Genomic DNA, 22,623 nt, shown 5'->3' with positions numbered 1-22,623 from the left:
GTGAGTGCCAAACTTACCGGCAGAGGTTCATTTGTGTCAAGTTTTGCCAGCGAGTCAGTGATCTCATTCCCGTATAGACCAACGTGGGACGGAATCCACAGCAAATAAATATCCCGCTTCACGGAAAGTTTACTGTGAAGTTGAAGGATTGTCATTCCAGCCCTATTGCCCACTCTGAGCCATGCACTCAAATATTGGATAGAGCTTCTACTATCCGTTAGGATCCAGATAGGGTCTAGCAGCGGATCCTCTTCAATTGCGTACAATCCTGCCTCAATAGCAAGAAGCATAGTTATTACATTTATTCAATCATATTGACTATTTAGAGCAAACTAATATTTATATAAATGAAAGGTTTCTGACATGAAATTCTGAAACATTCTTACTTCAAAACACATTTGATATATATAATTTTTTATTTTTTAGTTTCGGTATCTATTATTGTTCGAGAATAGCAAAATAACAACACGTTTTTTGTTTCTTTTTCTCCACCAGGTTTTAAAATTAGTAATAAAATTCGTCAAGAGTTGATGCCGCTAATTAAAGTTAATTCTTTAACAATGATTTCAAACTCACTACGAAAGACTGTATTATTGTAACGTAGTCTAATGATAAAATCCAGATCGACTGAGGACAGTACATATTTATTTCTTACTGATCTTCAGCCATTCAGCCGGTTGATATATTTTTCTTTAAAACTTTCACTCGATCTTTTCTTTTATACTTATATAACCAAAATAGGAAAAACTAATTTGTAAAGTATTTTGTCAAAAGTTAACTAGATATAATAAAATTACCTGGAAAAGTTAATTTGAATATTTAAAAGAACTGCCTCAGACGTGATGAGAATTAAAGAGAAAAATCTGCCACTGAGTACCATTCTGTAAAAGAGAATTGTTCAGTTTCCCAAAGTAATAAATTATCCTTTTGAGACTTGTACTAAATCCCATCACAAAGCATACTGATGATTGAAGATATAAATTATGGAAGCTCCAGTAATGGTAATTATGCAAAATAGAAACATTTCGTTTTGCTAATAGTTGGTGAGGAATTGCAGGTATTGCAAAACTTCTTTTAAATCATAAATTTGAATCGTTGAAGGAAAAAAAAAGCATTACGTGTATGGAATTTTCTAAAATACTATTTCAAAAATTAGTGAAAGTACGTACTTCAGAAAGATACTCTTGTGGTTTAAGTGAAAAATACACCATTACATTTTGAATTTCAAAGATGCACTAAGAAACAAAAATGCAAACAATAAAGGTAACGCAACGTATAACAGTTAAAATATAACAGATATGCAGATAGTGGTGGCTCATTTTGTGTTTTGATACAGTAGTATTAACTATCTTAGCGTTATTTTATGCTTTTTATTCAGATTTTAGAATAAAACGACTTAAGTTACTTTTCGTTTTTTGAACGAAACTTTATTATCAGAAGCCTTAAAGACGAAAAGAAAGCTCCCTAATAGAATATTATAATCACATCTTAAATTTGTGAATGATGTACAGTTTATTAAAATTTATTTCAAAATAACAATTTAACATTACGTGTATATCAGGGTTGGCATGATTTAATTAACATGATTTAAATAACATGATTTAAATCATGATTAAAATCATGATTTTAATCAATTTAAATCATGATTAAAATCGTGATATAATTCACTTGATTTTTTTTTAAAAATATTTAATGATTTAAACAAACTATGATTTTTTTAAGAAAATCATTGATTTAAATCAAATGGTTCTTTTCAATAAATCTTAAGGGAGAAAATATTTTTATGCACTATTATTTATAAATATAGTATTTAGGGTGTAATTTTTTTCAAAGTCTGATTTCACTGATAATGAAGGTTTTTAAAAAAGAAATAATGAAAAGAAAATGTTTGTATATTATTATATTTCAAAATGGACTATTAAATAACTAAAATTAGAGACTATAAGTGGATAAGAGGCTTGAAATTGCTAAATAATAATTTCTCATTAGCTTAATAATTTGCTGGAAATGAATTTGTTTGAATTACACCTACCTAGTTTTTTATTTATTTCAATTTAAGCGTTATTAAAACTTAGTAATTCATAGTTATTTTATATCAATAAGGAAAAAAAACCAAGATTTGCATACTAAGGATCTGGTAGAGTATTGAAATCTCAGAAATGTTTAATAATCTAGCTGAACAATGTTTTTTTCTTTGAGGCTTTATTATCCATGAAAGGAACAAATCTTTCAAAAAGTCATAAAAAAACGTATAAAAAAAGCAAGAAATTATTTTTGAACTAAATCTAAAAAAAAAGGATTTTATTATAATTAATCAAGATTATTAAATTCTTTAAGTACTGAAATATTTAAAATATAACTATTTTTTTAGGTTTAAAAGCACAACACATACATTTAAATTTAGCGTTTTTAATTTGGACGGTAAATTACTTTTATCACTATTTACTAATCACTATTTACTACTTTACTAATTACTTTTATCTCCTCCTTATATAGCACTAAATGTCACGATGAGCTCTTACTGCCTTTATTCTTATATTCTTGATTGAAATCAAATGAAAGGAGTGGAAAAGATCATCTTAATCAATTTGTCATTCTACTTTAATGACCAAGTTAAGTGACTTAACCAACATTTACTCGAATGGTAAAATAAAAGATGAGATTCCTGGGAAGCAAATATGCCAAATAATCGCCAATATTATGCCAATATGTGTAAATATTATTTGATTTTATATCAGTTGTTGAACAGCCGACCCAATTTTTGAGTGCACGATTACCAATGTTCAACTTCGTAGCCGTGTAATTCTTAACCAAATCCAGAAGACAAGGGAACTCCTGAAAAGAGTATTGGGAGAAGTTTGCCTTCAGGGGGACATTTTGATGGAACTAAATCACATTTGTGTTGCAGAGAGGGGAAAACTACAAAACCTCCAACGGTTAGACTGACGGCATGGGAACTGCAACCCACGACCCGACTACCACAGAGGGTCAGTGAGAGACACTTGGTTTTGTGCGCGTCGATGATGAATTTGTCCCTACCAACTATTGATGGGATACAAACACAGGTCAATTCATGGGGAGGGGAGCGCTTTATCTGCTGAGTCATCAAAGCTTGCAAATATTATGCCAAAAGCATTCATTATGAGCCATTCTAGAAACATTCATTTCGCCAGAAAACATTTAAGGGCATGCAGAATGTTACCAACTCAATATTTAGAAAAATAGAAATCCATAAAACAGCAGTAGTTTTATTCTCCAAATCCATCACAATTTTGCGAGCTGAAAGCCGAGTAACTTAGAAAATCCAATAAGAGAATTATTCCCCGTTGAGACCCCCATTAATCAAACATCTCCATGAAATCAGAATTCATCCTTTGCTGCCCAGCAATTACATTATTTTGATTTAACAGATTCGCTTCGAGACTCGCAGACCAATCATTTAACAGAGCTGTCTCGCAGGGTTATAATGAACGTCCACTTTAAAGCACAAGTCCCAATCTTCAAAAGCGTGCATCGATTTTAAAATTAATCCGAGTGGCTTGGGTGGTAGATCTCAGGCGCAGACATTCCGAGGTCTCGTTTTGATAGATTGGGACGAAAAGCGAACTTTGCGAGAATTGTGCCAGAAAATTACTCTTCAAGACCGGATGATTTCTCACGCGGCAACAGCCGAAACATCCGCCTCATTCGCCAGACATGTCGCACTCTACGAATTTGCATAGCGTTTTGAAATCTTTCTCTCTCGCAACCTTTATTAAGCCATTGCAATTAATGGAAACGTCTGGCACTCGAGTGCGCACGGGTTTTGATTTGACATCTGAATGAAAGGGCGTGATTTTGAAGTTGATTGGTAAGCATCCGGGAATTATTCGCATTCAGCTTGTATGTCAAATACAAAATAGATTGGGATCATTGAAAACGTCGGAAGAACTCATGCAAATGTGCAGCATTCAATCACACTTTAGACTGTATAAATTGTAATTATAAAAAAATAGCTAAAAATGTGCATTAAGCAATGAATTACAGTCTTTATTTCAATCAAACTTTCAAATCAAAAAGTAAATGTTTTCCTGGTTTAAATGCGACGTAAAATATACAAAACTGGTTCACAGAACATACTTAAGTCGTATTTTCGGTTTTGTAAATTTTATTTGATAAAGTAATTTACGTATAATTGTTAAGTTGGATAAAAATAAGCTAAAATGCTGCTCAAACCATGGTTTATAGCTATTCAAAATTTTCTGTCAGATTAATAAATCAAAAAAGGAATGTATTTTTGGATTATTTTATTCAAAATTTTTGATTCATGAATTTAGTATCCAATAGTAATGCAAGAATAATTTCTAAATTGGATTGCATATCGTACAAATAACCCAAAGGAAAATCAATTTTTTTAAAAGGAAAAAAAAAATTTAAAACGAGAAGAAAAACTAACAAAAATAACAAATTTCAAAATTTCTCTTAAAGTTAAAAAAAAATGACAAGAATAAAATAAATTTTAATAATGTATTTCTTTTTAAAAAGAATTTTAGAAGAAGTTTTCTAAATTCTTACTTTTTTTTTAAATTTTAAAAAAAGTTTTAAAATAATTCTTTTTTTTGGTATTTTTCAGTTGCCTTTTTTACAATGCTTGAAAAAATGAGGCAAAGAATTTCACGTGTTTATGGTTTTCATGCAAAACAAAAATCATGAATTCATCTACTTGACGCGCCGTCCAAATTTCCACAACGTTTTGAATTCCTTTGCCCTTACTTTATTAGACTACACTGATTAATGAATACGATTGGCACCTCACTGCTCACGAGTTTTAATTCGATTTTCGATTGAGAAGGTATGATTTTGAAGTTGATTGGGAAGCATTCAATTATATCCGCATTCGTCTACAAAATAAATTAAGATTTCAGAAAAGGTCGAGGGACTTTCAATCATATCTTCTCATTGAAGAATAACAGTTGTATGAAGTTAACATTCGATTAATGTTAGATCAAAGAAAACCTATCATGAAACATGTGACGATTAATAGAACGAATCTACAATCTCAAACTACTTAATTTATATGTTTATTACACAAGCATTGAAAAGATATTGCAGACGCGAAACCTTTAAAAAATTCTGTTGCATAAAATGGCCATTATTTTGCTGTTGCTTTATCGCTTTAACCCACACTCGGTTGTTTGCGCTTTTTATACATGAAATTATAATATCTCAGTAAATTAATATTGAAATAAATTTGAGTTCATTTCTTCATTAAATGAATAAAAATTTAAATTCGTTAGATATAATGCAAATTTGTACGATAGACTGTGTGACAATAAATAACTTGACGTTTCAAACCAAATATTTCTATTATAATACATCGCTAACTTATTTCGGAAGATGTTTCTTTGAACGCAGGACTTCTTCGATTTATAAAAATGGTCTTTGAAACAGAATTCTGCGATAACCTTGTTGTTTTTAAGAGCACCCAAGAAGTATGAAAAGTAAATTTTTTGGTCTTTGTCACACTATGAAGATGTTCACCTTATTTACCAAACTTAAATCCAAAATATATTTTTGTTTGGTTCATCTTTTCAATAAAAGTATACTCTTATCATAAGATCACTATGTTTATAATAAAAAAACACTTTTGTACAAACAGTGGACGGAATATTAGAAGGTGAATGGCGGTACATTGCACAAACTTTCGTGAAACTCTTACAGTTGCGAATAAAGGTGGCATTTCAATTATCATTAGAATTATAGTGATAAGTTTGGCTTATTCTTTTTCACCTTGCATCATATCATCCTGTATTATATATAATATCAATATATCATCCAGTATTAATGACTCAGGAAATGTAAAATAACGAGATTTCTTTTTAAAAGTGCATTTAAATATGCATAATCTACAGCAATACAAACACAATCAACTAATAGTTTAAATTGTAAAAGTGCTTGGTATAAATTTGCATTATAAAAATTGCATGAATAAACAGAAAAGCCAAACCAATGAAATCACATACTTCAGTTTCAGTTAATTTATAGTAATTTTTACAGACTACACTGTGACTTAAAGTTTAGTTTTTAAATAAAATAAAGATATAAAGACTATTTAAGAAACTTGCTTATTAAACTAAAGCTCTTCCAGACAAAAAAACTTCAGATAAATATTTGATAACTAATAACTGATAACCGATAACTGATGACTCCATTGTTCCAAAAGCACTTCCAGTTAACAGAAGTTGACGCTATGGGACAATTAAGTATTAAACCGAATGCACGTATCACTCATACATGCGTGAAAAGCATTTGCATAAGCAAAACATTTTTCACGAGTCAGATGGCCAAATGAATGAAAAATTTGGACAAAATGCAGCGAAGGAAATATAGATTTCTCCATTTCATGAAAAAAACTCTATATTTTAATGTTGTATATTTAAATTTACTAATAATCAGTGTCAATTTAGAATTAAATCAAAATTAATCTTTCATGAAAAAATTAATTAAAATTAAACACTATTTAAAATTAAACACTATTTAAGTAGGGATTGTTTTTAAATATTTGTAAAAATTTTATTTAATAGTTATTTTAGATTATGTTATTTTGTTGTTATTTTCTAACCTAAAACATTTTGTATTTAACTATGAAACATAATTAAATTCACAACCGTAATAGTGTTTAATAAAAATGTTAATATTAAAATAATTAAAAACTAGTTAACAAGTTTATGTACATAATTAAATTAACTGCTATAATGTGTTTAAAAAATGCAACATAAATCCCTCAAAAAATGCAATAATTTACTTCATTAAATTTATTTAGATTTTTGTTATTTTTTGAATTTTTTCTGTTAATTTAAGAGTGTGCTTTAAAGTGTAAGAAAACTATAAACTCTATTTAAGAAATATGCTTCTTAAATTAATGCACTCCAAGACCAAAAGGTTTATAAATTTCCCGAAAACTGATGACTCCATTGTTCCCAAAACACTACGAGTTCTCGCAGTTGCATGATTGAAGTTGACGCTCAGGGGCAATTAAGCATTCACCCCCATGCACGTACCAGTCATACATATGTAAAAGCCATTTGTAGGAACAAAACATTACTCACGTGTCAGAACGCAGTCAGAACGCCAAATGAATGAAGGTTTGATCGAAATAGAGCCAAGAAAGGATAGATTTTTCTCTCTTTTGATAAAGAGAAATATTCTAGAAATATGGAGTTCGTAAAGTTTATTTAACTAATATTTAGTTTCCTTTTGGAGTTTGATTATAATGAAACACATATTATTAAAAAAAATAATTAAACAGAATTATAAATATTATTTTGATATCGATTGAGTTTAAACTTTTGTCCGAAAATATCATTTGAAACTTGAATTACATTAATTGATGTTAGATTTATAATTGCTTAACCCTTTGGCGCAGAATTTTTATTAAACATGTTTTTTATAATGTTTTTCATTATTTTGTATTAATTTAGGCCAAAATAAGTTAAAAATATTATAGTCAGCATTTTAATAACTAATGTCTATGAAATGCAGCATTAAACAAAGGTAATTTTTTTCTGTGTTAAAAGTAAACTCATCTAAACACGGCTCACTTTCAAACAATAAATTTCTAAATTTTCACTAATTTGTAGTCATTCAGATCTACAAGAAACAGTTATTAATTATTGAAGTATTTTTAATTTACTAAATCTTTTATTGATAAATGTTCGAATGTAGATGAGAAAAAAACTATATAAACTACTTTTTTTAGGGATTTTACATTTTAGAACATTTTATAACAATTCGGATTTTTTTAGTAACTATTAGACTATTTATTTGTAATTCAAAAATAATAAAATATATTTTTGCTTGCTTATGAGAGCGTCAGAAAAAATTATAAAATTGATACCAATCAACCATCTGCTTCAAAAGGTTAATTAAACTTGAATCAGTCATATTTATGCACTGCAAAATGAGTTTTTAAACCCCGATTAATGAGCGTAAAATTAGAATTTATAAACCATGTTTCAGATTCCTAAACTCTTAAATTTGTCTTCGATTACATATTGAGTAAATAAAATTTTGCCGTGACTCACAATTTCAAAGTGAATCAAAAAGAAAAATATTTTCGTCTTTCTCAGTATTCTTTTCATAACTGGGGCCGTATAAATTATGCCGAAATATTTAAAAAATTTTAAAAATTATGCAGATTGGTTACGGATGACCAACAAAGCTACTAAAAAGGAAAGTAAGCTTCAATTATATAAAAATTATATGCATTTTATTTAGCCATTTTGTTTTAATTATAATGTATCAAATATTACATTAGTTTTAAATAAATATAGTTAGAACAGTCAATAAGTATTCCTAAATCTTAGAACGATTTGTTGGGTCCTACCTAAGAGTAGCAACTCCTGCTTTTATTGATTACGGTCAGCCGTAACCAATCTGCATAATTTTTAAAATTTTTCAAATATTTCGGCATAATTTATACGGCCTTAGTTATGAAAAGAATACTGAAAAAGAAGAAATAATTTTTCTTTTTGATTCACTTTGAAATTGTGAGTCACGGCAAAATTTTATTTACTAAATATGTAATCAAAGATAAATTTCTGAATTTATGAATCTGAAACATAGTTTATAAATTCAAATTTTGCGCTCATAAATCGGGATTTAAAAACTCATTTTGCAGTGCATAAATATGACTGATTCAAGTTTAATTAACCTTTTGAAGCAGGTGGTTGATTGGTATCAATTTCATAATTTTTTTCTGACGCTCTCATAGCTACTGAAAAGGAAAATAAGCTTCATTTATATAAAAATTATATCCATTTTATTTAACCATTTTGTTTTAATTATTATGTAACAAATATTACATTAGTTTTAAATAAATATAGTTAGAACAGTCAATAAGTATTCTTAAATCTTAGAAAGATTTGTTGGGTCCTACCTTAGAGTAGCAACTCCTGCTTTTATCCCATGAATGTTTATTTTACATGTAGCAGTTCCATATTACAAACAAAAATTTATTACCGTGACCTTACAATTTTGAATTTTAACTCAGAAAACCAGGAATCTTTTCAAGTTAAACAACTCCGTGTTATACTATAAAAGCCAGTGCGTAAATTTTTATGTTAATTTTTGCGGAATTCAGATGACGTAATAAAATATTTAACCAAAATTTAAATTATTTACTGGAAAAACAAGACTAAGAACAGGAAGGTTTGAAACAGTATTGTTCATCAAGTCAGAGTCCACAATGAGCTGTAATGCCACATAGAAGAAGTTTAGTTCAAATTCTTTTAACAGTAATATGGTGTGAAGTTCCGTTTATCTCCTGGTTTTAAAATATTAACTCGGTGCAAAAAGGCAATATTACCAATTTTTACACAAGTTTGAATAACAACATTCGGGCAGAAAAATGAAAAATGCAGGAAATATTTTTAATAAATCAATTAATAAATAATAACTTCCTTGTTTGATTACTTCACGCATTTAGTTTTCTTTTTCAGCATGAAAAATGTTCTTGGATGAAACATTTTCTAACATAAATTAATTACAAATCTTTTACAAACCAATTATAAATCAGGAACGCAATAAGCCAATTTTTCTAAGAAAAAGAAACCCTTTCTAAAACAAATTCTTATTACGTTCCTGTCAAAAAAAAAATTTTTTTTTTTATAATATTCATAAACTAGTGAAATCGAACTTCGAGGATATTATTCCTTGGAAAATCATTATTTTTCTGAAAAAAATCTATCCAATCTGTCATTTTTATTGATATCTACCATGATAAAATAAAATACATCATATTCAAAATAACTTACAATATGCAATTACTTTTTCTAAATTTCACTATCTTTTTGCAGAGAAAAAATTCCGTTACTTTTTTCCAAAATTGAAATTCTATTTTGAGAGAAAACCAAAAAGTGTTAAAGCGCATAAGAAACATAAAATGGGTGCAAATTTCAACGAGTCTTTTACAATTTTCGCAGCGTATTGAAAAATATATTATCAAGTCGTCCCTAAGTTTCATCATTCTAAGGCTTCTGTTCAAATGATAAACTATTATATTGTCTTTACTAAGAAAATTCCACCATCAAAACGTTGCCGTCTTTGGAGACCCACTTTTATATTTCGTGTTCTTCCAAAATGTTAAAACTAAAAAAATAAATAAACATGCGATTCTCAAATGGAAGCGACTACTTTGGAAAGTTAAGGAAGGGCAAAATTGCATTTCTTCAAGAGTATTTATTTCAAATTTTTCAGGGAAAAAATAAAGCGAGGAACTTTTGAAAAGGAATTACTATCTGAATGGTAAAAAAGAAAATGTGCAGGAATAGACCCGGGTAGGGTTCGACGATTCGGAAAGTGAATTTGCTTCTAGAAAAGGGGGTGCTCTTCCAAGCCCGAACAAGTTGACACAATTTTCTTGCTCCCCTGCTTAGAGAACGAAGAGTAAAAATAAATAGAGTAAAAAGAGAAATATTAGGAAAAGAGAAAAAAAATTGTTTTAGTGTAAAAAATAAAAGAAGAAAAAAAAATAATAAAAAAAAAATAAAAAGCCATTCTCCAATCATATTCGCTCGATGCCGAATGTGGATAGAACACGTGATAACGTTCAGATTATTTGCGCTTTGAACATGGGTAAAATTTTGTTGAAAGTGTATCTTCGGAAATTTGATAATAAAATATTGTGGGATCAAAGAAAATTTATTGAATAAAATATATATGTTTGAAGAATATTGACGTAAAAGAGGAACTGAAAGAATTTTAACAGAAAGATTTAAGAAATCTTATTTAAAAAACATATGTTGAAACTAATAAAATGAGTTGTGCAGACCTTTTTTAAACTGTATAGTATTTAATTACGCAGAACAATGGAAATTAAACTTAATAAACTATCATTTAAGTAAAATTTTTTAAAGTTAAAAAATTTTAAAAAGTCTGAATCCAACTAGTCTAAGTTTGTCATAAATGCTGTTTAGATCATTGGAATTTTTTAAAAGAAAAATTCAATTTATCACTACTAGGAATAAAAATGATGCTGTAAGGCTATTTTGGAGGTAAAATAAGCATAGCAATTACAAAACATTAAAATTTTACATGCACTATGATAATGGAAAAAAATTTCCTTCACTCATAACAAAATTTTAGCTTACATTGTACAATAAAATATCGGAATCATGTCAGTGCTTAGCAGTATTGTTGTTGCTTTTGATATTCTCAATAATTTTCATTAAGATGGAAAAATCTTGACGAAAATCTAAAAAAAATTAATAACTTCTCAAAATTTAATAATTTTTTAAATATATAAGTTATTGGCCCGTTCGATAGCCTAAATAAATCTGGCAAGATGGTGCACACATTTTAAAATTATAGCTTTATGACAACTGTAAAACACTTAAAATGTGGCAGTTATATTTCCTTTAGTGCAAAAACATCTAAAAACACTGTTAATGATTGGTTTCTTTTGTAGAACGCAGCAATTCCTAAGCAGAAAACCACCGATTTAAAAAACAATTTAATTGATTTGTCTAACCTTTAGTTGCTTTGGGGACATTTTGTTTTATAATTACAGTAAAAATAAAACAATAACTCAAAAACTAATCAAATCCCACCTTAAAAGGTGCTACTTCAAAGTTTTTTTCCTCACTTTAGATAAAAAAAAACAACAGAAAAACACTTATTAAAAATAAATTAAAACCAATACAGTCCTTAAGCAAGTTTTAATTTAATTGAAGCATTCCTCTTTTAATTTGAAATATCTTAAAATATATTCAATTTTTTACTCATTAACTTAAGTTATTTTTATCTCAAAAAATTTAACATAAAAACTTTTCTTCCTTTAAAAAAGCTAATAAACGCTTTTTTGTATGCATTCTCAAAGCAGTGAAGAAAGAGGTAATTGTTATAAAAAATGTAAACCTTTAAAAGAAACGGATGAATATGTTTCGTGTATTTTTTTCCATAAAAACACATTTAACTTTCAGCACCAGAAGATTAAAAAAAATATTTAATTTTTAAGCTACATTAAAAAATCAATTTAAATAAGTATTTCATTAAAGTGGTATTTTTAAAAACAGGTTATTAATGACGTTGCATAAATGTTTGTTCAGAAGTCCATATCTTTACTAAATTTTATTGCAATAGAACAAATTAAAATTATAAGTAATTTCTAAAGTTCATGTTTTAAGAACATTACATAAGAGTACATAAGAGTAACATAACAATAGAATTTAAAATAGTTTCCAAGATAAAAATCGCAATATATTTGTATGGGTATTATGTTGGTTTAATCAATTCTGTGATGTTATTTTGAGATTTTTATAACAAAAAAAATTAATGCATCCCGTGAGCCTAAATTGTATAGTATGCTTCTAATTCAAAGTTGTTCAAACCTTTTCATACATCTGTAATTAACTACTTCACATCTTAAGGGAACCTAAATTGTTACTATTATGCTTCTAATTATAAGTTGTTCAAATCTTTTAATACATCCATAATTAACTACATCACATCTTAAGGGAGCCTAAATTGTTAGTAGTATGCTTCTAATTCTAAGTTGTTCAAACCTTTTAATACATCCATAATTAACTACTTCACATCTCAAGTGAGCCTAAATTGATAGTTGTATGCTTCTAATTATAAGTTGTTCATACCTTTTAATACATCTGTAATTAACTACTTCACATCTTAAGTCAGCTTAAATTGTTAGAAGTTTGCTTCTAATTCTAAGTTGTTCAAGCCTTTCAATACATCTGTAATTAACTACTTCACATCTTAAGTGAGCTTAATTTGTTAGTAGTATGCTTCTAATTCTAAGTTGTTCAAACCTTTTTGTAATTAACTACTGTACATCTGTAATTAACTACTTCACATCTTAAGTTCAATCAATGTATAAATGTGCTAAAAACATATCCAATAAAATTATATATTGCTATTTAGCATTTTTTCAATTAAAAGAAAATAAAGAAAGAATAAAACTTACTAGATTTTTTGTGCCACAAGTCCTTCCATGAAGTGGCATAGTCAACGCCACTTCCCCATTTGATCTCACTGACACGGCATAGCATTCATATGGGTGACCCAATGCATACAGTCTACCTCGAAAAGGAGTTATTACTTTTACAATGGCAGTCATAGACGTGGCTTCACAATGCATATGGACTGTAAATACAAAAGAACCATCATCAATATAAGAAGTAATTAATTCTTAAATTTGTCTTAAATAGTATGCAATGATGTATGCAATGATGTATGCAAAAATATGTTAAATTGATATTTTTAGAAGCTTTCAAGATTGATAAAGTAAAGTAACATGATTGATACCAGTTCAAACTTGAAAATTATTTAGACGAGAAAAAAATTATCAAAGAATGACGTATCATCCCCTAGCTCAATATGAGCAAGAAAGGAATTAGAACAATCAAAACGCCATATACATTTCAAGAAAAGATAAAAGGTAGTTCCAATTGACCCTTTGCTTATGGTGTTCCATGTTGCACCATCACATGTGGTCCACATGTTGTACCATATGTAAACAGAAGGTTAATATATGGAAGCACTTTTCCTCTTAGACAGTAAAATAAATTTGCTTTTAATTTTAATCCTTCGTTTGGAGTTCTATTTTCTCTATTAAAGTATAAAGTATTGATAGATAATTCCATTACTGTTGAATATGATAACCATGATGTATCTTTTAATGTGATTGTGTTACTATTTTTTATTTAAATTTAATAACGTTAAAATGAACGCATATACAAATATTTACCGCAAAGAAGGTTTATCTTCTGGACTTATTTTCGACCAAAGGTGAGTAGTTCTCAATAATTTTTTTTACTAACACTGTGGCTATATTTTTTGCAAATTTTAATTTTCTGCTGTTGTTAGGGGCTTTGAGGACATCTATAAAATATTAGTAATTCAATCAGAGTGAACGCTTTCCATTATGAATACCTCCTGTATGTTTCATTTGAAGCTATATAGGGTGATTGACATTTGAGACATATACTTGATTAAATCTTAAATCTGTTAACCAATTTATAATAGATTTAAAACAGTTAATCAATAATTGTAAATTAAATGAAGTTTTCGAACTTAAACTTACTTCTAATTTTAATTTACAAAAATTAACCCTTTAAGTCAAATCATAATAAATTATTGAGGAATATTAATTATTCACAGATATAATTCTTAATTATAATGCGAATTTGGATTTGTAAAGGCATTTTAAAATAAGTCGCTGAAATAAATAAATTGTTGTTTCTATTGAACTATTTATTCTTCCCTTTTGCAAACAAAAACATACGGCAGAGAAAATATTTTACGAAAAACAATTATCTCCAAATGTAACATTTTATAAAAATCAGGAAGCGCAGAGTGAATCGTTAACTAAAAAGATCTTCGGAAACAATTTTACATTATTAACTTTAAATAAATAAATTTTGCTTCATTAATGTTATTTTTCGACTAAATAGGCCTGCTTAAAGACAAACATCAGCATAAAGATAAATATATTTAAAAACTTATTAACTCTAAGATAAACGAGTGCAATAAAATGCTCAGCCATTTTAAGTTTCTGAATTGCCCTTAAAGATTAAGTGCTTCTTATTTAAGCTTTTACCATTTTATAGTCTCGCACTGCTCAGAAATTAATTGATAGCTTATATTACAAATTTCCTAAATAAATAATAAAACTGATGATATAAATTATTTCAGTTCGAAGTACACTTTGAATTCGAAATAATATCTATTCTTTTAAAAATGTATACAGATTACAAATTGAATATAATAGCATTTACTGAACATTATTTTTTATACACATTATTTTGATGCTTGATGCCACAAACGAATAGAAAAGTACTTGCATTAATGTAAACAGCTTAATTTGAGAATTTTTTACATTTTCTTATTTTTTATACGAAAAATAAAAGTATAACGCTTATTAATTTTAATGAACTAAATTTACACATTTTAATGCATAATTATTTTTGTTTATTTTAAAGCATTTCTATATTTTAAAGTCTTTAAAGTAGTATGCATAATCGTAGGAAAGTATAAAGTATATTTTTATCTTAAATTTCCTTTTTCTGAATGTTATGTGCATAATTTTTTTGCTGAATGCAACTCATTTAATAAAATTTATGCAAGGAAGAATTATTTAAAAACAACTATGAAGCGAAACTTTTTGATTGTTTTAAAGCTAAATATTTCCAAAATATGTTTTTCGATCTGCAAAAAGTTTCTGATCAAAACTTTGCTTTTAATTTCAATGCACTACTAAATGATTATTGCGTAGATATTATTTGTTCAGATAGTTATTTATGTACATGTAAGTTCAAACTTTGGTATACAAAGTAAAAAATAATAACTATTTAATGACTATTCTTAAAAATAATGTTTTTTTTAATAATTAAGCGGATTTTTACAGTGCTATTATTTCTTTCGCTATACGATAGACAGAGAGCAAAAATCAATTTAAATTGCTGTGACTTCATCACTCATGTATATGATAGAAATGATAACTTACATATTTATATATTTCCCTACATAATTATTAAAGTATTGCAAATATTTCTATTAGAGTATTCCCTAAAAATGGTGTTAAAGTTCTTTAAGAGCTTCATAGTACCTAGAGAGCAATTTTTTTCAAGAAAAGTATTTTGGCTATTTAGCACTCAACTCCATTTGAAATCTAATTGAAAGCTCAAAAATTCTTATTATTTAGCATTTTTTTTTAAATTTTAAAAACTTAGAAAGTTAAAAAACAGCAATTTTTTAAGTACATTTAGAAATTTTTATCATTTAAAAAAATCACTCTGTGATTAAAATGATCACTGCTTAAAACGTATTTATGTACAAATTAGAACATTTTCTTATGTGACTAATGGGAAAAATCAAAGAAAAATATTCATAACAATTAGTTTATTAATTATTAAAACCCTTATTTAATTCCAAGTTTTTTTTAATGCAGATTGGAATAAATAAGGAGAAAATGGAGAATAAATGGTGAATAAAATCCTTAAGTATATGAATAACATATTAAAACTAAAAAGTCATCCATAAGAAAAAGTTCTTCAACTCTTTTTTTTTTCTTTTCTGAAATACCATTTCATATTTGTCTAAAACCTTTCGTACTTTTTTGAAAATAATACAGATATAAAGACATGTTTTTTTTTAGCGTTTGCGGAAGTGTTAATATTTTTTCATACGTTGCCAACATTTTTTTCGATAATATTGAATGATCTATATAAAAATATTTATGTTCTTAGACAAACTAAATTTTTACTTTCTGAGTTATTGTGACTTTTTCATTCATGGAATGTGATATAAAATAAATATAATTCTGAAATTACTTATTTGTTAAATATTTTATATTAATTTTTATTCCTAAAATATTAACAATGCATCATAAATGTTTTGAGTTCCGTATTGGTTATACATAATTTTATATTATTTTAATATACACGAATTATTAATTACCTTCCGTAGAATATACCTCATGAAACAAAATATGCCAACAATTATGAAAACTGTTCTACTTTTCATGTCTTTGCGAATAGCAGGAAAAATAAAATGAAACAATTTTAATTTTAACCTGATGACTTGCGCACTAAGCAGTTCAATAAATAATTGAAAACGTATCATTATATATTAAGTACTGCATTGTGTTTAATATTTCAGTACATAATTAATAATACAACATAAATATTTTGAGACCATGTATCGGCTATAAAGGATTTAGAATGTGCTTTTCTGAGCATTATTATCACCAACGACAACAATTTCCCTGACGAAACAATAAAATGCAAACGATAATGGATACAAATCTACTATTAGTAACTTTGTAATTCATAGCAAGAAATATAAAACAAACTAAATATATTTTTTAAATAATGACATTCGCGCGTGGTAAATATTTAAATATATAATTAATTAAGCACCACAAATACTTTGGGAACTACATCAGTTAAAAAGGATTTAAGATTCTTTTCAATGAAAGCGACATAATCACCAACGATTGTATATAATTTGCCTTATGAAACTGGAAAATACAAACAATAATGGAAACAATTATACGATTAGCAACTTTATAACTCATGGCAAGAAATACAAAATGAAATAAATATAATTTTAAAATGATAACTTGAGCGTTAATTTTTCAGTATATAATTAATTGTTTATCATAAATATTTTGAGTACTGCATTCACTAAAAATCATTTGAAATTCTTTTAATGCACGGTACATAATCATCAACGATTGTATATAATCTGCCTTAGGAAACAAGAAAATGCAAACGATAATGGAAACAATTATACGATTAGCAAGTTTGTAACTCACGGCAAGAATCATAAAATAAGCATAATTTCAAAATGATAACGTATGTGTCAATATTTCAATATATAACTAATTATGTTTTGAGTACCGTATTTACCAAAAATATTTCAGATTGTTCCAATGCTCATGACTTAATCACCAACGATTGTATATAATTTGCTTTATGAAGCAAGAAAACGCAAACGATAATGGAAAAAGTTTCACGATTAGCAAGTTAATAACTCACGGCAAGAACTATTAAATAAGTTTCATTTTAAAATGATAACTTGCGTGTTAATATTTTATAAAATTAATTATGCATCATAAATATCTTGGGTACTGTATTCACTAAAAATCACTTCAGATTGGTTTAATGCACGGTACATAATCAGCAACGAATGTATATAATTTGCCTTATGAAGCAAGAAAACGCAAACGATAATGGGAACAGTTATACGATTAGCAAGTTCATAACTCACGGCAAGAAATATAAAATAAGTATAATTCTACAATGATAACTTACGTGTTAATATTTTATATAATTAATTATGTATCATAAATATTTTGAGTACTGTATTCACTAAAAATCACTTCAGATTGTTTTAATGCACGCTACAAAATCAGCAACGATTGTATATAATTTGCCTTATGAATCAAGAAAATGCAAACGATAATGAAAACAATTCTACGAGTCAATTACAACCTGATAAAGAGGAAAACCAGGAAATAACAGTCTTTTCCTTCTCTCCAAAGTAGCTATAAACTACGCTTCCAGTGCCCTCCAACAAGAAACGACTGTACCAGTCTGACTCTCACTTAGAAAACAAAACGCATTTAACTGTTAATCATCTCATTCAACTTTTCACTCTATCTGCCATTTCCAGAAATCGAGTATGTTCCCATTGTTCCTTTCTTCGTTTTATTCTGGAGATTGCGAATCACAGCGCGAATTCACCATTACGAGGATACTTTCTGAATCCTAGGATTGTTGATTAAGTCAAGTCTTAACGACCACTTTCCTTAAATGTGCATTTTCTACCACCACTCGTGTGTTTGTGAAAGAAAGGAGAATTCCATGATTTAAAACAAAGCAAGCGACTTTGAGGTTAATGGAACATTCAACATTGTTACATACTGAGTAATAATGGCAACAGGATTATGAACAGGTTTCGCTCCATGGTGCATAATTTGTTGATTTAAAAGAAAAAAAGCTGGTTTATCATATATATTTAAAATTTACCTAATCGAAAAATATTAGATCAAGTTAAACGAAAAAAAAACAATAAATGTTTATTTTAAATCTCTGAAAAATACACATTTTTGGATTGGGTGAAATAAATAAATAAAATATTAAATTGAAATTAAAAGAAACATTTTTGTGATAAAAGATAGAGATTTTAAATCATTTAATTGTAAGAAAATTTGAAACTGTATCAGATACTGGTTTAAGTCATTATCTTTTTTTTTTTTTTTTTTTTTTTTTTTGAAATTAGAAGATGCAACATTTATGTTTTTCAGATTTGGCAATTTAGGGCAAAAAAAATTATTATCAATACATTCAACTTTTAATGACATTTCAAACCGGGTTTGTGTAAACTGTCTTATAATCGTTTCGTTCAAGAACTTGTAATTCAACGAAAAACCTATAAAACCAATTTTATAAACCTCGTAAATTTGCCGTCGACTAAGGTATGTTTTTAATAAATTTTCACGTCTGTCTAATAAATTAGGTAGTACTCGAATTAGCATTTTTCCTAGTAATAAAACTCCATGTTTTTAACTTATCTTCATATTGCCACTTATTACATGAAAATACTTAAATACGTTAAGCACTACATTCAGTAATATTATATTTAGTTAACAGTATAATTCTGTAAGTAAAAAATAATTTTATTTTTAACTCAATGTTATTTTTTCTGACAAGTATACCCTCAAACCTCGTGCCCCACCCTTGCGGGGGTGTTATTCAAGCCACTGCCATATTTAAGACATATTTTGCCTGATTTATGGCCGTAAGTTGCAAACTGGGCGAAATTTCTACGGAAAAGTGGCGACAGTGGCTTTATTTTTTTCAAGAAATCAAGCAATTTAATTACAAATTATTGAACAATGTTTGATATAAATTTGTTCCTTAGAGTATGTTACTTATTCTGTCACTGTAAACTATGTAAATCTCAAATGTGATATAAATTTGTTTCTTAGAATATATTACTTATTTCATCGATGTAAACTATGCAAAACTCAAATGTGATATAAATTTGTTCCTAAGAATATATTACTAATTTCAACATTGTAAACTATATGAGCCTGATATAAATTTGCTTATTTCAACATTGTAAACTACGTGAAGCTGAACGTGATATAAATTTGTTCCTCAGAGTATATTACTTATTTCCTCATTGTAAACTATGTGAAGCTGAACATGATATAAATTTGTTTCTTAGAATATATTACTTATTTCAAAATTGTAAACAATGCGAAGCGGAATGTGATATAAATTTGCTCCCTAGAGTATATTACTTATTCCATTACTGTAAACTATGTAAAACTCAAATTTGATATAAATTTGTTCCTTAGAAGATATTTCACGCATTTTACTCTATCGTTTGGTCTTGAATAACAATCAACAACATGTCAAATTCTTCTTATAAAAAATATAACACTGGTGAAAAAAAAGAGAGGGCTTCAATTTCCGTCCCCAACCTAGTCCTCCCGAATGAACCCCATTTTCATGATAAGTTTATAGAACTTCTCCAAAATTCTAATTTCCAATAAGTGAACCCATTGTTCCATGAATGCGCACGCTCCCGGAATATTAAACAACCCTATTTCCAAAAGCAATGACTAGGGTTAATAAACAGTAAAGAAAAATATGTCCCGAAGCGACCTATTATTACAACCCTGGATATGGAGAGAGAGCGATACTGAAATATGCAAATCATGTAATTAGCAGACAGAGTATAAGAGGGTTAAAGGTCACATAAAGGAAGTCATTAATAATCAAAAATGGAAAAGTTCAGTATATTTTTTTTTAATCTTCAAGTCTCACGGAGGTGATGAAATATGCAGAAATTCCGGGTTTAGATCAGGAAGGTTTGTTCTACCACTGCCATCAGGCGAAGTAAAGGGTGAAAGGGTAGAGAAAAAAAAGGGTAATGCATACATTAATAAGGAAGTGTAATTAAGAGTGATCTTATGTTGCGATAAGGAACTCCGTGAATTTCAAATGAAGTGCACTTTATGGCTAAAGGTGTTCTTGTTTGGTAAGTACATAAAAGGGTAGAATATTTGGCTTTTATGGGATTTCTTTTCGACTTTTCGACGAGGAGAATGTTCTATTTTATTATATTCGAATACATTTTTTTAAATGATAAATAGCTCAATGAAAAACTACATTATTAGTTTTATATGCGTTAGGCGTGATGCGGTATCATAAAGGCGAAAGGAACTGCGTCTCTATAATTTTATTCTGCTTAATGAATTAATAAATAGGTATACTTTTCTAATAATGATTTTTTAATACATTATTTAGATATACATTATAAGTTATAAAAATGCTATAACTCGAACAATTAATTAAAGAAGATGGTTTTAGTGAGAATTCCTTATTGTTATTAATTTGTTTACAGCTAAATTTGAAAAGTTCTTTTTTGTGTTGAAAGTTTAATGGAGGTCTACTCAGGGATACCTAAATAAAATAAACATAAAATCTAAACAAAGTTTTGTATCTTAGTAATTAAATACTTCTAAGTTGGAAAGTAATAAAATCGTTGATCATAGACCATTAAACAAAAGTGTTGATTTGTTTACTGGATAGTTTCAAAATTGTTGAGATGCATTTAACTAATAGAGTATATAGTTGTAAAAACCCTAAAAAAAATATGAAATTACAATGAAGAATGTTCTTTAGAAAATTGCGTCCGATAAGGTCCTCAGAAAATACAACATGAGAGTATTTTGAAACAAAGATTTTAAGATATACTATACCAAAATAAAATAAACTATACTCTTGCAAGTTTAAAAAAAACAACATTATTCCCATGGAGAGATTCTGTTTGCATTTAAGTGCACACCAAATGGACACCAAGCTCCCGGAGTGAAAGGGTATCAACATCGACTTTTGAAACTCTTAAATCATGTGAAATGAGGAAAACAAAACTTATTGAATAGTCAATTAACAAGTAATAAGAATAAATAAAAATAAATTAAAATTATATCTAAATATCAATTAAATGTACATCTTTCTGTTTGCATTTAAAGAAACTGATGAAAGAAAAAAACATTTTTCTTGCAGACGATTTTCTTCTTCAGCAAAACAAAAATAAAATTTCTTTAACTCGCACTTAATTTGTTAAGGGCATGTCATCATTTCAGTTGTCCAATCAAAACGATTGCTCTTAAAACGTCATATAGTTGTTTCTTTTTGAGGAGCGAATGTTTTCCTTGTTTATCGAAATTTGTCACCAAGTCTAGAATTCCAGTAACACTACGAAACTAAATTATAATCTTTTTTTTTAAATTATTCTTTGATATATATCGTAAAAGACAGAGCAAATTATATTTCTGTTTGACATGTATAACTTTTTAAAGCTTTTATAGTGTTCTGAAAGCATATTTGTATAATTTGATAACGAAATAAAATAAATCTATAGTCGCGGATAATTACTTTAATCCTATGCCGTAATGGTCTTTTCATAACTTGCTTGCATCAAAAGTATGGGTACTTTATACCGCAATTTTTTACAATGAACGGGTGAATATAACATAAATCAGATCATATAAGACATCAAAATATAGGCCTGTGCAAAATTGATAATAATTCTGAGTTATTTCTCTAAGAAACTAGAAAGTTCTGAGCATCACAAGACTATCATTAAATGATAAATAAAAGCAAGAGAAATAAAATAAACATCAATATAAATATCTTTATTTCCATATTTTCAATTAAATCAGTATTACACTTTTACTAGGGTACAAAACAAAATGTTACAGGAAAATTCATCTCTACTCGCTAATTGAATGCTGAGTGAAATTTAAAAAGAATCTTAAATCCTTACGCGAGGACTACATTAACAAGCAACAACTAGTAAGATCTAATTTGACATAATACTTCGATTTTAAAAATAAGTTATAGAAGTAAAAATGTGCTTCTAGATTTGAACATTCGCAATATTTCAGTTTCCTAATGATTTGCTTTCATTTCAAAAGATATCTTTTATCAATATTTTATTTACCAACGCAATTTATTGTAACTAGAAAAAACGGAAGAAATTGTTTTATTTATTTGTACATAAATCAAATGAGACGAGGAATGTGTATCTAAGCAAAAGAAATAT

The 22,623-nt window shown here is 27.7% G+C and overlaps 1 protein-coding gene across 3 annotated transcripts in view; it reads right to left on the bottom strand.

Moving 5' to 3' along the window:
• LOC107443874 (uncharacterized) overlaps positions 1–22,623 on the bottom strand; it is a 329,039-nt gene that overhangs the window by 107,637 nt on the left and 198,779 nt on the right. For all 3 annotated transcript variants that reach the window (XM_087166130.1, XM_087166132.1, XM_087166131.1), the window contains one exon: positions 12,959–13,137. In XM_087166130.1, the coding sequence (XP_087022256.1) occupies positions 12,959–13,137 (179 nt within the window). The remainder of the gene's footprint in view (positions 1–12,958; positions 13,138–22,623) is intronic.

The sequence above is a fragment of the Parasteatoda tepidariorum genome, chromosome 6 (genome assembly GCF_982258835.1).
Source record: "Parasteatoda tepidariorum strain Cologne lab strain chromosome 6, Ptep-v5.0, whole genome shotgun sequence".
Taxonomy (NCBI): Eukaryota; Metazoa; Arthropoda; class Arachnida; order Araneae; family Theridiidae; genus Parasteatoda; species Parasteatoda tepidariorum.
The sequence above is the reverse complement of the archived record's forward strand: the minus strand, read 5'-3'. Positions and strand labels throughout refer to the sequence as shown.